The sequence below is a fragment of the Carya illinoinensis genome, chromosome 3, assembly GCF_018687715.1.
Source record: "Carya illinoinensis cultivar Pawnee chromosome 3, C.illinoinensisPawnee_v1, whole genome shotgun sequence".
Classification (NCBI taxonomy): Eukaryota; Viridiplantae; Streptophyta; class Magnoliopsida; order Fagales; family Juglandaceae; genus Carya; species Carya illinoinensis.
The window spans coordinates 37988657-38004825 of NC_056754.1; the positions used below are offsets into that span (position 1 = coordinate 37988657).

Here is a 16169-nt window from a genome sequence, read left to right on the forward strand (position 1 = left end):
TTCAAATTTATTGTATATAGATAATTTTTTTTAATGGTTATTTTTATTTTTCTTTCTAAGTATTTTTTTGGTATTTTGGGCTTCAAATTAGATAAATTATTAGTGGATTTTAACTGTTGGGCCGAAATTGATGTAAGAAAAAAATTGGGCCATTGGCCCATTTGGAGTCCGGTCGGACCGATTGGACCGACCGGACCGGACCGTCCCGAATGGGACCGGACCGCCCGGTTCCATTGAGATTCGGTCCGGTCCAGGGTAGGGAATCCCTGGACCGAATAGGTCCGGTCCGGTCCATCAAACCCCCCGGAACCGGACCGGACCGGACCGATCTCCCCCCTAGCTCCAACTTAGAATATATAAATAAATAAATATATCTATATATATACATGTACACACACACCTTACAGATGTTAAAAAGTTCGAATTGGATTGCTGGGTCTTCGTAGTTCGTTTAGCCAGCCCTTCACGATCCCGAAGGATTCAGGAGGAAAGTAAACACACAGAGGAAATGTCGACCGGGAGAGAGTCATCCGTGGCGGTGGCGCGGGGCCGCTTAGCCGTACTTACTGCGCACCTTTTCTCGTCAACTGACCTCAACGATGTCGCGCCAGCTCTTGGGCCCCACTGCCTCTCCGCTCAGACCTCGGTCCCTCCACCCGGCAACCTCCGAGGCTCGCTCACCATCATCGACGAGAGGACTGGGAAGAAGTACCAGGTCCCCGTATCTGAGGAAGGAACCGTCAAAGCAACTGATCTCAAGAAGGTATAGTTATTTACATATATCTACATAAAACGTTTTTTTTTTTTTTCACTTGATTGCTGAATTATGTTTGTTTTGGGTTTTGTTTGTCTATATATATATATATATATATATATCATATATCTATTTTGTTAAAGTTTGTCTTTTTGGTGAGTAATGGCTGTTTATAGACTGGGTTTTTGTGCCTGGCGAGATATTGTAAAACAGTGAACAAAACAAGAAAAAAGAAAAGATGTTGGGATTGGGTTTTCAATTATTAATTACGCGGGTTAGTAATTAGTTTGTGGGGCTTCACGTGAGTTTGTTCTGATTTGGGTCTTAGCGTTCTAATGTTTCTGTGTTTTTGGCTGGTAGTTATCATGTGCGGTCTTTTTAGCTATTGAGAAAATGTAGAGTAAGATCAGATATGCTTTTTTCGCCCCACCTTTTCCATCTGTGACTCATTTTATTTTTAATCCTAAGGTAAAATGATAAAATGTGATTTTTTTCGGCCATTGGATCGTTATATGTTTGTTTGTTATGGCTGTTGGCATTATACTTCTGATGTATTGATGGATAACATCGGGTGAGCTGATTTTTTACTTCCATTTTACTTGACCTTGTGGAATTTCTCTTCTGGACATACAGATTACAACTGGAAAGAATGACAAGGGGCTCAAACTTTATGATCCGGGCTATCTGAACACAGCTCCTGTCCGGTCGTTGATTTGTTATATTGATGGTGATGAGGGTATCCTTAGGTATAGAGGCTACCCAATTGAGGAGTTGGCAGAAAGTAGCACGTTTTTGGAAGTGGCGTATCTCTTAAGTAAGTTCACTGGAAAATTTCCAAAATGTGGTAGTTTCTGATAAATAATAGTCATGATAAATTATCATGACCTATACTAGTTTGCTAGAGCTATTTTTTTTTATTTATTCATTTTTATTTTGTGAAAAACAATTCCGTAGGAAACCAATCCTTGATGGCAAATGGTAATAAGGAAAAGAGAGAGATTATTGAGTAGATGCAACTTCGGTTTGAATTCTGAACATTGCAGAACCTATCAGCAGAGTCCACTGGGCATCCAGAAATGAAATATAGTTTAAGTGCGTTGGACATTTAAGAAAAAGTGGTAGAGAAAGTGGGTTTTAACCGATATGATGTTTTAGAAGTACAACTAGCTAAGGAGGGTTGACTGCTTTACTCATCTCTTTCTCTGGCTGTACTGTCTCTATAAGCATTAACTCTTAGTATAAACTGTCATGTTTCTAAATTAGCATAAACTTTCATCTTCCTAACAAAAATATTCCATTACGTTCATATGCAATTGATATTCTGTGCATGCTCAGAGGAAAGTGTGTTACAGTGATTAATTATACTGGAGAAACCTTAGTGGTTGGTTCAAGTGGTAAGGGCCTTGTTTATGGGGTATGGCTCCGGATCTAAGGTTTGAACTCCTGGGTGCGAAAAACTTCTATGAGTCACGTCCTATCTATGAAAAGCTAGTGACTTACTCAATCCGTGTTACTTGGGCGCATTGCATGGGTCTAGAGTTAAGTAAAATACATGTTGCAATTGCAGGGCTTCCAGGGTTCCTCATCAATAAAAAATAAAAAATAAAAAAAATACCAGAGAATTTCCAACGAAAAAAATTATTATAATTATTACATAATTTTGTTGCTTCTTCAAAAACTTTCATATACCATACTTGTATTCGATTATTAAATGGTCATCTGAATTAATTTGCTTCCTTCTTTCAGTGTATGGGAATTTGCCTTCTGGAAGTCAGCTAGCAGACTGGGAGTTTGCTGTTTCTCAGCATTCAGCTGTACCGCAGGGAATTCTGGTCTGATATTTTTTCTCAGTATACCTAGTTTTGGAATATATATATATGTATATATATATATGTATGTATGTTACATGTCTCAATTTGATTGAGTTTGTTCTGCAGAAGTACTCTTATGGCATGATTCATGAAAGGTTGAAAACTTGCTCCTCCCACACCTTCTCTTCTTCATTGTGGAATGATAGATCTTCTTACTTAAGTATTACCTCTTCCCTTTTGGAATTTGAATGTTTGGGTTTCTCCCCCATCAAAGGTAGTGCTGAATGGGGCTAGATTACCCTAATTGTTTGTCCTATTATAAAATTGGATTTATGGAAGTATGTGGTGCCTTGACAAAATAAAAAGGGCAGTGACCTTTGGGAAACATCTTTGCATCCTTTCTTTTTTAAGAAAACTTTGTGATGTATTTCTTCTTGATTGTCACCTATAGGAGGACCTTTTGTGACTTTCCGAGGTTCTTGGATTTGTCCTCCATATATATATATATATATATATATTTTAACTGGTAAAAAATATTAATGATATCAATGAGGAAATAGGTGTAGCCCAAGTACACAGGATGGATACAAGTGAAAACTCCTAGTCAAGAGCAAGGAAATATGTATTTCTATATATATATATATAAAATACATATTGGAAAAGTGGACATTGGTGCATATGTTTTAAAAAAATTAATCATCTGACTTCACGGTTTTGGTAATACTTTTAAGTGCTTGTATGCACTTCAAGTGATTTAGGTCTGGTTCGTCTTCACAAACCATCTCATCTCATAAAAATCATTACAATTTTCCCAAACTCCCAAACAAAATACAGAAAGCAATTCAACTTTTTCAAATCCTAAAACAAAAATAATATTATAACAATATTATATTCAATTTTTATCTCATCTCATTTGTGTAACCAGATGAGGCCTTAGTCACAACCATCTCAGGAAAGATGGAAATGATACTTTCGTTAGCAGATAACTTGGAATATGCATCTGTTTTAGTCAAGACTAACTTACCAATCTCGCATATGTGAAGAATAGACGCTGCTAATGAAAGGACATGATGAAATATCGTTTTTGTTTCTATTTCAAATCATGGAATTCAATGCCCCACTTAATCTGTTGCTCCTATATCCATTTTCTGATATGCTCAGATAAACCATGAACAAACATTATACGGTCATGTGATTAGCATGGCCTAAATATCACATTATTTTATGCTCTTATGAATTTTAATGTTTCTTATATTGATGATATGTCATTGCATGTGTTGAGCATAAAACATGTCTGTCTGTGAAGGATAATAAGAAACATCTTTGTGGACATATGATTTCCACCACCCTAGTTTCCTAGATGGCATTCGGCAAAAGCAATATAATTATGACAATTGTACTTATTTTTGTAGATGTGATTTAACCCCAAGGTTTGGTTTTGGTAGTAAACATAATTTTCTTAATGTGTGCTATCCAGCTAAATGTTTAAATCTGTAATGAAAGCTCTTTATCCTAGGAAATCCAATTATTTAAAGGGTTTTTGTGATAGAAGGGATAGGCTGAATTTTATCTTGAACATCAAGGAAAAACTACATCTCGCTTGCAGAATGGTTTTCCACTTTTTTAAAGCAGCAACTTTCATTTTTGACAGAAGTTATCCTTCTTTAAATTTGTTTTATAGGACATTATACAGGCAATGCCTCATGATGCACATCCAATGGGTGTACTTGTCAGTGCAATGAGTGCTCTTTCAGTCTTCCATCCTGATGCCAATCCTGCTCTTAGAGTAAGTTTGATAATTTGAGTTTGAGGCAGTTTCATATTTGCCTTTCTATGTAGGCATTGGTATCTTACAAGTATGATGTGTAACAATACAGGTACCCCATGTTACACATTTTTTATGTGTTCTATCGGTTATGTTCTTGGAAGGGAAAACTTGTGAAATGTTCTTCCACCATCCATTTTTGTCCACATAAACTCAAGGAATTACTCCGATTTAATTTCAGAAATAAAACCCTGGTACAATTGTCAAGCCCTTTGATGTAGGCATTATACAATTCACAGTAAAAGGGAAAAAAAAAAACTGCTTTCTGTGTGAGGTTAGGTTCATTCGGTGATCAGTAGATGTGGAAACCACCTATTTTATCTTTGCAAGTGAAACTTTACCTTAAATTTCAACCTTTATTTTTAATATTTGAATGTGTTGTGGAAAGGTTGGGTTAACTTTCCCAGACTTCCTAACTTATCAAAATAGGGTAACTCTCCCTATTTTGATAAGTAAAATCCCTCCTTTATAAAGTATATCATTATGCATTTTCCTGTAGTCCTTTTATTGAGATTTAAGAGATGTAGGTTTTTCTTGAAAGTTTCTGAAATTTTTTTATAAAACTATAAAGTTATTAACGGTGGGTTTTGTAAAAGTAGTGGGACCTATTAAAAAAAGTTTGGATTGAGAAAGTCTTTGAGAGAAGTTTTTATTGGGGTTTTAAAAAGTGGTGGGGCTCACTGAAATTTGTTTGGATGGAGAGTTTTTTTAAGAGAGGTTTGTGAGTTATTTATTTCTAGTTTTTTGAAAGTTACTTTTGGTTTTTACTTGTTATGGAAATTGAGGTAAAATGTTTTGATGACTGAGATTGTTTGGGATAAAGATGTTTGGATTAAGAGTTGGAAAATTTTTAGATACTTTTGGTTCCCAAACTTGACCCTGAAAATCTATCTTGATAGATGGAAGAATTTGAAGTTATTCCTGGATTCTGGGTTGATGTAGTTTCTGTTGTAGCAAACAAACTGACTTCGTGATTTACTTCATTGACAGATGCTGTTGTCTAAACATTCTTGTTATGTGAAGAGTGTTATTACTCAGAATCTGAATAAGTTGCACCTCCTTATCCCTGCTGATTTGGAAAAATATTGCTGTGGCAGTTACTAAAAGACAATTCTTTTTATCTGTTTTTAATTGATAAACAGCCTTGCCAAAAAAAAAACGAGTAACAAATGATAGCCTGAGTTAGTTGTGTCAATCACTTTTAGAAACTTATTGTCTCAGTTTCGTTGAACTTGTTGACATTTCTCATTATTGTTTTTGTTTATAAAGGGCCAGGATCTTTATCGGTCGAAACAAGTGAGAGACAAACAAATAGCACGCGTTCTTGGGAAGGTTTGCTTATTCAATTTATTCTTTTCTCCTTGTTTTTTTTTTTTTTTTGCCTTGCAATTGTTGTTCAATAATTATCAATGGTGACATGCTTGGTTTTTGGAACTTATGTAAGCCTTTCCTGTTAAAGTTTTGTTAGCACACTTGCTGCTGCTATAGGATTGCAGTGAACAACTTATTTAGTTCCGACTGATTTAAGTAAAATCAATATTCATTTTTTTTTTGCAGGCACCAACCATCGCAGCAGCAGCTTATTTGAGGATGGCAGGAAGGCCTCCAGTTCTCCCATCTAGCAACCTTTCTTATTCAGAGAATTTCTTATACATGCTAGATTCATTGTATGTAGCATCTTTTGATCTCAATGATATTGTGGATGGCATACTTATTCTCTTTCTAACATGATAACTTTTACTTCTGATGTTATTTCAGTACTGGCCTCTGAGAGGATTTCTTTCACCTATCCAAAAAAAATTTGTTCTCTAAAAGGCCAGTACTGATGCATTGAGCTTTGGTCATTACATCCTCTTTCCGATAAATATGAATTTAGTACATTGTTCTTTGGAATGGGACAAACAGAATCTTGGTTTTTCAACATGGAGGTTATTATTTTGGAGTTTTTTTTTTTTTTTTGTCTCATCTAACCTAATTAACATTTTCTTCCTACAAACTTGCAGAGGCAATAGGTCGTATAAACCCAACCCTCGACTAGCTAGAGTTTTAGATATTCTCTTCATACTGCATGCAGAACATGAAATGAATTGCTCCACGGCTGCTGCTCGACATCTATCATCAAGGTAGATAGGTTGAAACCCTACCAAAATAAATTAACCTTAAACTTTTTGTTCACATAGCTGGCTGTCTCTGCAGTGGAGTTGATGTATACACTGCTCTTGCTGGGGCTGTTGGTGCACTGTATGGTCCTCTTCACGGTGGAGCTAATGAGGTATACAGTATGTCAACATTTTACTTTCAGTCTTTTTCCACACTTGAGAGGTCCTAGTACTGTAATTTAACACCTCCATGGCAGCGTAAGTATTTGATATTTAATATGGTTTAGGTCTTTGATTCTATCTTTTCCTGAAATGTTATGCTCAAACTATGTTTTGTGTCACTGGTAAGTAAGCTTTTCCCATTATCTTGTATATTGTAGGCTGTGCTTAAGATGCTGGGTGAGATTGGAACTGTTGAAAACATTCCGGAGTTCATTGAGGGTGTGAAGAACAGGTAATTATTTCGTGACATCCATTGCCTGACTTTGTAACAGGTTATAATGGCCTTCTTGCATGAAATTATACATTGATTTTGGTAAATTACACACTTCATTTCTCCAGGAAGCGTAAGATGTCAGGTTTTGGACATCGTGTATACAAAAACTATGATCCAAGAGCAAAGGTGATAAAGAAACTGGCAGAGGAAGTATTCTCCATTGTTGGCCGGGATCCTCTAATTGAGGTATTATCTTTTTATTTTTCCCAACACTATGTTCTCTCTGTTCATGGAAGACAGCATGTGTCCTCTGTTGCTTGTTCAAATTCCTTCTGTTCTCCTGAGCCCTAGCACAGTTCTGATAATGAAGATGATCAACAAATTACGAGCATTGGCACATTTCTGACATCATAGTCAATTACAAAAGTAGATGATTCTTTAAGGGAGAACTAAATGAGAAAGATAAACCTATTTTATAACTCAATGGAACGGAAAACTTACACTCTATGACTGTGCAATGTATCAACTCTGATGGCATAAGTTGTGAAAACACTCATTATCTAAATTGATGAGAGAATAAACGCTGTGGTAGCATAAACTATTGTTCTAGGCATAAGTGGGTCTCGGTTCTCATCCAGTTCACTTTTGATGTTTTTCCATATAGTTTCACATCTTAATAGCATGCCACTGCACTAGGATTTCTTGAATAAGACCATCTGATCTTATCTTTTTTCTTTATGCCATTTGTAGGTTGCTGTTGCTTTGGAGAAGGCTGCACTATCTGATGAATATTTTATTAAGAGGAAACTATATCCAAATGTTGATTTCTACTCTGGTTTAATATATAGGTACACTAAAATTTAATAGATTTCAATGCTAGCCATCACTAGATGGACATCTTTGATTTTTCTCTGAGCACATAACTGGTATGAAAGTATTCAATTCTCATTGATCAGGGCAATGGGATTTCCGACAGAGTTCTTCACTGTTTTATTTGCAATCCCACGAATGGCTGGGTATTTGGCACACTGGAGAGAGTCCCTGGATGATCCTGATACAAAGATAATGAGACCTCAACAGGTTATTTCCTCTGTAGTGATTCTTTTGCCCTTTAATTTTCTTCATTGTTTTCATTTTTGTGATAATTTTTTTTCCTCTGGCAGAACAAAATGACTGTCTTGCTTTCTTGTATAAAACTTTTTTCTTAGAGCAATCTTACTCATTCTAAATCTTTTCATCCATAATCACTTATGCTGATGACATTTTAAGTTGTTTCATATGTCTGTCACTTAAATGGAAACTACTTAAAATATGCCACATCAACAAGTGTGGTTGTGGATGGAAAAATTTAGGATGAAGAATAACATTTCACTTTTTTTTTTTTTTTTTTTTTAAGTTGTAGATTTGATTTATAATTATTGTAATCATATAGTGGGTTGTATATAAGATAACTTTAAAGGCCATTGGTCACTTTCTTTTTGGTCATCTAGTGGATGAATGATTTTTTTTTTTGCCCTTTTAAGTACAAGGAGCTGGAAACCCATACGTTGCACATTCTGGTGAATTAAGCTATTTAAACTTTCTCCTCAGCATTTATGGTTACGGCTTTTAAGGGCCCATTTGGAACTTGGACTTCTCAGTTTAGTCTAATTTTAAATTGAGTTTAACATCCAAACACCCAACTTCCAAATCACTAAACTCATTTCAACTCAAAATCTCTTTACACAAGGGACCCATAACTTTTTTCAACTTAACACCTCTTTACACACGGGATCCACAACCTTTTTCAACTTCCTATAAATACATCTAAGTTTGTCTTAACATCTAAACACATTTAAACTCATCTTAGGTGGGTCTTACAAAACTCACTCCACCATTTCAACTTACTAATATTCATAAAGAACTCAACTCATCTCAACTCAGTTCAACTTGACTTAACATCCAAACTGGATCTTAAGTGCCTGTTTGGTTTTGAGTTTGAAGCAGTCTAAAAGCTCTTTTATAGATATCCTAGCAAAATTTATAAAAAGTGCTAGGAAAAAAAGAAACTGAAAATATACATTTTTATAAAAAACCAAATTGAATCTTTTGTTGGAAAGTTCATACAGTGTTTACCAACCAATAAACAACTTACAATAGTAAAACTTTTCAATAAAGCTCTATAATGAAAAGTTCTGTTACCTACAACAATCCAACATAGATACTTAGTACTTGGGGAACACGCGATTGAAGAATTTCATTATATTTCCTGAGATGTTCTTACTGTTTACTCATTTCCGAAATCTGTCTGATGATGCAGGTTTATACTGGGGTATGGCTGCGGCATTATATGCCACTCAACGAACGGATGGCATTGACAGAGACAGACAAGCTTGGTCAGGTTTCTGTTTCAAATGCCTCGAGACGGCGGTTGGCCGGATCTGGGCTTTAGGCCAGGGCTTGTTCCAGAATTCGCATACCGAAAGAATAACATTTCTACCACATCATAAATAAATAAATGTCTTTTTTGCAGATTTCTTGCAGATCATATGCTTACAAATAGAACTGGAATGGGTTTGTGGGTTATTTTTAACTTTTTGGCATTGTATTACAGCACAAATAAGGACGGTTTATGAATATCAAAATAATAAATAAATAAATAAATAAGGACGGTTTATGTTGTGGTATTGCATAACATAGTGACATGATTATTCTTCTTAATTTCAAATTTCCCGAGTGACAGAGCCTGGAAAGTCATCAGATTAATGATAAGCTTCTTCATCAATGAATGCCAGATGTTTTGGCATTGCTTGGTTTAGGGCACCTTTAATGTTTTTGGCATTTCAGTTAGAAAATTAACGAGATGTTTGGGAAATGAGAAGGGATATGAATTTTGTAAATAGTAATAAGTTAGTTTATAAATATTAGTAAGATAGTTTGAGTTAGGCCTGATTTGGTTACCAAATACCAAATTATCTTATCTCATTTTATCTAATCATTACAACTTTATCAAATTTTAATATAAAATATAATAAACAATTCAATTTTTTCAAATTCTACAATAAAATTAATATTAAAAAATTATCTTATAACAATATTTTATTTAACTTTAAACAAAACATATCATTTCATTTTATCTAAAATCAAAATATTATTGTTAGAATATAATTTTTTAAATATTATTTTTGTTTGGATATTTGAAAATGTTGACTTATTTTTTTATTTTTTGAAAGTTTAGAAAAGTTGTAATGATTAGTTTGGAAGTATTTGTATTTGAGTGATATTTGGAAAGGAGATGAGATGATATGAGATGAGAATTTGCGAAAGATGATTTGTAAATAGTTGTGAAATAGTTTGAATTAAATATTTTTTAGATTTTGGAAAATGGGAGAGAGAGTTAAATAAAAATATTATCAAATAAAAATATTATTATAATATAATTTTTATATTGAAAATTGAAAAAATGAATTGTTTTTTTATTTTTTATTTAAAAGTTTATATTAGTTTAAAAATATTTATGTTTGAATAATATTTAAAAAAGAAATGAAATGAGATAAGAGAAAATTATTACCAAGAAAAATACTACTATGCTGGCTGGATTTGCCCCCTTATCTCATTTGGTGGAGGCGTTGGCAAAACACGTGTCTATAAACATCGATCTTCTCTTCTCAAGGTTGAGGTTTTTTCTTTCTAGCAGAGTTTTTGTCTCCTAAGCTAGCTTTGTTGGTTTGAAGAGGAGATATGGCAAAGGAGCTAGTAAAACAGTGGGAAGAACTTACTCTCACAAAGAAGGAAAAAGGGGAGGTAATCTTGGCCTCCAACTCAACAGCAAAACATTTGCAACATGATAACTCTTGTCTGCTGGCTATGGTCATTGCTGAAAGGTCAGTAAATAGAGAAGCATTTAAGACTACCATGTCAAGAGTGTGAAGATGTAAAAGCTGGATTCAATTTATAGAAGTTGGAAGCAATAAATACCTAGTAGAATTCCACTTAGAGTAGGACCTTTAACAGGTTATACTTGGAAGGCCTTGGTCTTTCGATAGGTGGCTGGTCTGTCTTCAGTTGTATGAAGAGAACAGATCCATCAATGAAGTTCCATTCACCATAGAAGAGTTTTGGATCCATGCATATAACATGCCTTTGGCAAGCATGACAGAAGAGGTAGGCAAAAAGATTGGTGACACTATTGGGAAGACTCTTTCTGTCCAAGTTGATGATAGGTGCATTGGCTGGGGTAAGTTTTTGAGACTAAAGATGAAGGTTGATATCTCAAAGGCTCTCCAAAGAGGTCTCTTCCTGGCCTTTGAAGGTAAGAGAACATGGATTCCCTTTAAATATGAACGTTTGTCATCGTTTTGTTTCAAGTGTGAGGTCTTAAAGCATGCACAGAGAGGCTGCTAAAGTTTGAATACAGATAGCAGCAAGCTTCAATATGGGACTTGGCTTCAAGCACCAGCAACTAGAGTAGGTGATCTCCCGGGGAAAAGGTATGGAAATTCAGGTTTATCTGATGAAGCAGGGGAGCAACCATGGGAGGGGGAGAGAGAAGTCAGGGACGACACTCCAACCAAGAAGCATGAACCTACACCAGTAGACCAGAACTCTAGCCTGCAGGATGGGGACAACACAGAAACAAAAAGGGCAACTGTGAACCCCCTTTCTATCGACCAAAAAGCAGGAAGCAATCAGGCCCTTTGTAAGGAAACAAATGTGGAGCTATTTGTGGGCAGGTCAAAGCAAGCTTTAAAAGATACAGAATCCTGTTTGATGCAAGGCATTGAGGAATCTGCACTTCCAATAAACAAGGCAGAAACCTCCAGCAATGACAAGGCCCAACAAGCTGCCTTGAATCTCAACAGGTGCAATGATCTGAAGGCCCAAGTATCCTCATTGGCCCATTTTTTCTTAGACCAAGTCCAAGCCTTGTAGAAACTTAAGAGTCAAACAACATGGAAAAGGAAAGCAAGGGATAAAGGCAATGCAGGCCCTTTAATAGAAGTGAACAAAGAAAACATACCAATTGGCTCTAAGAGAGAGGCAGGCCTTATCACTAGATCAGCATCCGTTAGGGCCCTTAAGAAATCAAAAGTGGAGAAGGAACATGTCATGACTGTTAGCAAGGAAGATATGGTGGTGGCTGGTGTCCAGCCCCACCAACTAAGATGAGTTGCTTGAGCTGGAATTGCCGAGGGCTTGGGAACCCTCGGCCAGTTAATAATTTGTGCCTTGTGGTGCAAACAAAGCCCCCAACCTTTGTTTTTTTATGGAAACAAAGAGTAGAAAAGAAAAAATGGAATCAATCAGGCATTTGATTAAGTATGAGCATAGTTTTGTGGTTAACTCCATAGGATCTAGGGGAGGCCTAGCATTCTTTTGGAAATAAGAAGTAGAGGCTAAAGTGATATCCTATACAATCTCACACATCTCTCTGGCAGTTAAAGATATGAAAGGAGTCACCTAGATCCTAACGGGCTTCTATGGCAATCCAACTACAGAGAAAAGACATGAAAGTTGGCAGTTATTACAAGCATTGAAACCTACAGCAGGAAATGGATGGTTGTGTGTAGGTGATTTCAATGAGATTTTGAGCAATATGGAGAAGAGTGGAGGCCCCCCGAGACCTCACAAGCAAATGGAGATGTTTAGGGAAACAATAGCCAAGTGTGGACTTCTAGATATGGGATTTTTAGGGAACAAGTTCACCTGGACCAATGGCAGGCAAGGGGCAACTTTACAAAAGAGAGGTTGGACAAGGCACTTGGCAATGGAGTCTGGCTAGACCTATACACAGATCCAAGTGTTTATATCCTCCCCTCTCTTAACTCAGACCATAGGCCCATCTGGATCACCATGGAACAACAGCAACACCTTGGTAGCAGAAAAACAAAACCATTTAGGTTTGAAGCCTATTGGACACTAAATGAAGAATATTATACAAAGGTGGAAGAGGGTTGGAAGTCACCTAGGTTGGCCAACAACAGTATGAACCTCATCTCAAAAGGCTTGAAAAACTGCCAACAAAGGCTTACTCTACAGAGCAAGAAGGCCTTTGGCACATCAAAGAGAGAGATTCAGGCTCAACTAGAACTCCTCTCTAACCTGCAGGAGGACAATACAGGCAACTTAAATGAGGAGATCAAATAGGTCCAAAGGGTAGTAGACAACAAGCTAGAGGCTAAAAATATCAAGTGGAAGAAAAAAGCCAAAATAAGGTGGTTGAAAGAGAGGGATAGAAACACAAAGTATTTCCACCAGGCAGCATCTCAAAGAAGGGCAACCAATGGGATAAAGACACTGGTAGACAACAATGATAAAGTGGTGCACTCAAGAGAAGGGATTAGGGACCTGTTCCAAGACTACTTCATTAACCTCTTCAACCTCCTCTAATCCTAGTCACCCAATAGAATGCCTGTCCTCTTTAGAAGCTCGAGTGATTGAGTCCCAAAATGAGTTCCTCACCAGACCCTATTGCACACAAGAAGTGGAAGAAGCAATGTTCCAAATGAATAGACTTAGCTCCCCAGGACCAGATGGCTTCCCAGCTACGTTCTATAAAAAACACTATCCAATAGTGGGTCCTCAAGTCTATGAGACAGTTCTGAATGTGCTCAATTTGAGGGGCAGCATGGGAAGTATTAACAGTACCTTCATTGCACTCATTCCCAAGAAGAAGACACCAACAAGAGTGACAGAGTTCAGACCTATCTCATTGCAAATAGGCTTAAAAAAATTCTCCCTAATCTCATATCTACATCTCAATCAGCTTTTGTTCCAAATAGGCTCATCTCATATAACATTATTATTGCTTTTGAGACTTTGCATACCATGAAGTGTAAAATGACAGGGAAAGAGGGCTATATGGCCTTGAAGTCAGATATGATCAAAACATATGATAGAGTGGAGTGGAGATTTCTGAGAGTAGCTTTACTCAAGCTGGGTTTTTGTAGTACATGGGTGGATTTGGTGATGAACTCTATTAAAACAGTCACATATTCCTTGCTTGTTAATAGGTAACCCCAAAAGGCCTTTTCCCCCACTCTAGGCATAAGGCAAGGTGATCCTCTATACCCTTACATTTTCATCTTGTGTGCAGAAGTTCTGAGTAACTTGCTTAAGAAAGCTGAGGAGAAGGAACTCATTCATGGTGTTCTAGTAGCACGTGGACAGATGATGGTATCTCACCTATTTTTTGCAGATGACGACCTCCTTTTTTGCAAAGCCAATGCCTTGGAATGGGATAGAATGATCAGCCTACTAAGACTCTATGAAAGGGCCTTGGGTCAGAGATTAAATGTTGAGAAAACCTCAATTGTCTTTAGTAGAAATACAAGCAAAACAACCAAGCAATTTATCTTATCTATAGCAAGAATAAGAACCTCTTAGCCTTATGAAAGGTATTTGGGGCTACCCCTTGTGGTAGGTAGGGATAGATTTAAAACTTTCAAGAATATCCTGGACAATATAAGGATGAGACTGAGAAACCACATAGTCAAGACTCTCTCTTAGGCAGGGAAGGAAATCTACTTGAAAGCAGTGATTCAAGCCCTTCCAACTTTTACAATGAGTGTTTTTAAGCTGCCCCTAACTCTAATACAGTCCATAAACAGTGTAATCCATAACTATTGGTAGGGTCAGCAAGAGAAGGAACAAAAAATTCATTAGATCTCATGGAAAAGAATGGGGCAAGCCAAAACTGAGGGGGGTTTGGGATTCAGGGATCTTGAAATCTTCAACAAAGCTATGCTGTCCAAGAATTGCTTGAGGTTAATCCAAGACCCAACATCACTTGCTGCCAATGTTCTAAAAGCTAAGTACTTCCCAAACTTGAGTTTCCAAGCTGCCAAGATGGGAGCCAAGCCCCCCTTTGTATGGAGAAGTCTCCTATCTGCTAGACAAACCATTGAGGCAGGTTCAATATAGAGGTTAGGTATAGGAGACCATATCAAAATATGTTCAGATAAATGGTTAGTCAAGTCTAAACCAACAACGGTCACAAGTCCTATTAAGGTTCTGAGTTCTGAAGCCACTGTTGCTGAGCTTATAGACCCTTCAACCAAGAGCTGGAAAACTGAGCTAGTGCAAGAAATCTTTGAAGAAGAGGAAGCCTCAGTGATCCTTCAAGCCCCCATCAGTTCCATGAACTCCAAGGACATTCTCATATGGCATGGCACTTAAAATGGCTCAATCTTAGTGAAGAGTGCATATCACATGGAGAAAGCAAAGGAAATGGAAGGAAAAGGCCAAGCCTCAACCAGTAAAACATTTAAAAAAGTCTAGAAAAAGTTATGGCAGCTCCACGTCCCTCCAATAGACAAGATGTTTATGTGGAAAGCATGCCAAGAATCCTTCCCTACCCAGCTAAACTTATTCAAGAAAAATAGTGAATGATTCACTATGTCCAATCTGCTCACGAGTGGAGGAAAGCATTTTACATACTCTGTGGAACTGTGAGGTAGTCAAAGATGTTTGGGGCCAATGCTCAATGAGGCTACAAAAAAGCATCTGCTCTCAACTTCCAATGCTGGCATTTTTTGAGGCTATGCTCCAAGTTCTCAATGATTCAGAGTTACAGGAATTTGTGATGGTAGCTAGACAGCTATGGCTGAGAAGAAATTCTTATATATTCAAAAACAATTTCCTATCCCCAAACTGTCTACTTAGAGAAACCAGCTTGAGACTAGAATTGATAAAAGAAGCAGAGGACACAATTCAGACTCAAAAAAAGGGCCAACAGACAAGGACTTCATCTGAGAATTGGCAAGTCCTACTAGTAAACTGGCTTAAAATCAATTAGGATAGGGCAATAGATAAAACAAAGAGCATGATTGGCATAGGTGTAGTCATAAGGGATGAGAAGGGTCAGATTATAGCAACCATGAGGCACAAGAAAATGCAACTTTCTAATCCTCTCCTAGCAGAATCTTATGGATCTTTAGTAGCTGCTCAATTTGCCAAGGATCTTGGACTAACACAAGTCGAATTGGAGGGTGACTCACTCCAAGTAACAAAGGCTCTACAGGAAGAAAATAAAGCATGGAGCAGCTCGAGTATGTTTATTTGTGAGACTAGAACATGTCTCAAAACTTTTGCAATGTGGCGTGTTTTTCATGTTAGGAGAAACGGCAACACCATAGCCCATTTATTAGCAAAAGGAGCTCTTAGCATTTCTGATGACTTTAATGTAACTATGGAGGACATTCCTCAATGTATCTCCCCTTTAGTTCAATGAAATGAAGTAAGAGTATTTAAAAAAAAAAAAAAA

The 16169-nt window shown here is 36.8% G+C and overlaps 1 protein-coding gene across 1 annotated transcript; it reads left to right on the top strand.

Moving 5' to 3' along the window:
• The first annotated feature begins 396 nt into the window (after positions 1 to 396).
• LOC122304182 (citrate synthase, glyoxysomal) lies at positions 397 to 9581 on the top strand. The gene is made up of 13 exons (XM_043116288.1): positions 397 to 763; positions 1388 to 1568; positions 2501 to 2586; positions 4247 to 4351; positions 5660 to 5722; positions 5948 to 6057; positions 6394 to 6513; positions 6587 to 6662; positions 6870 to 6943; positions 7051 to 7171; positions 7676 to 7773; positions 7882 to 8005; positions 9225 to 9581. The coding sequence occupies exons 1-13, from the start codon at positions 509 to 511 to the stop codon at positions 9354 to 9356; spliced, it is 1545 nt and encodes a 514-aa protein (XP_042972222.1). The 5' UTR covers positions 397 to 508; the 3' UTR covers positions 9357 to 9581.
• The last annotated feature ends 6588 nt before the right edge of the window (positions 9582 to 16169 follow it).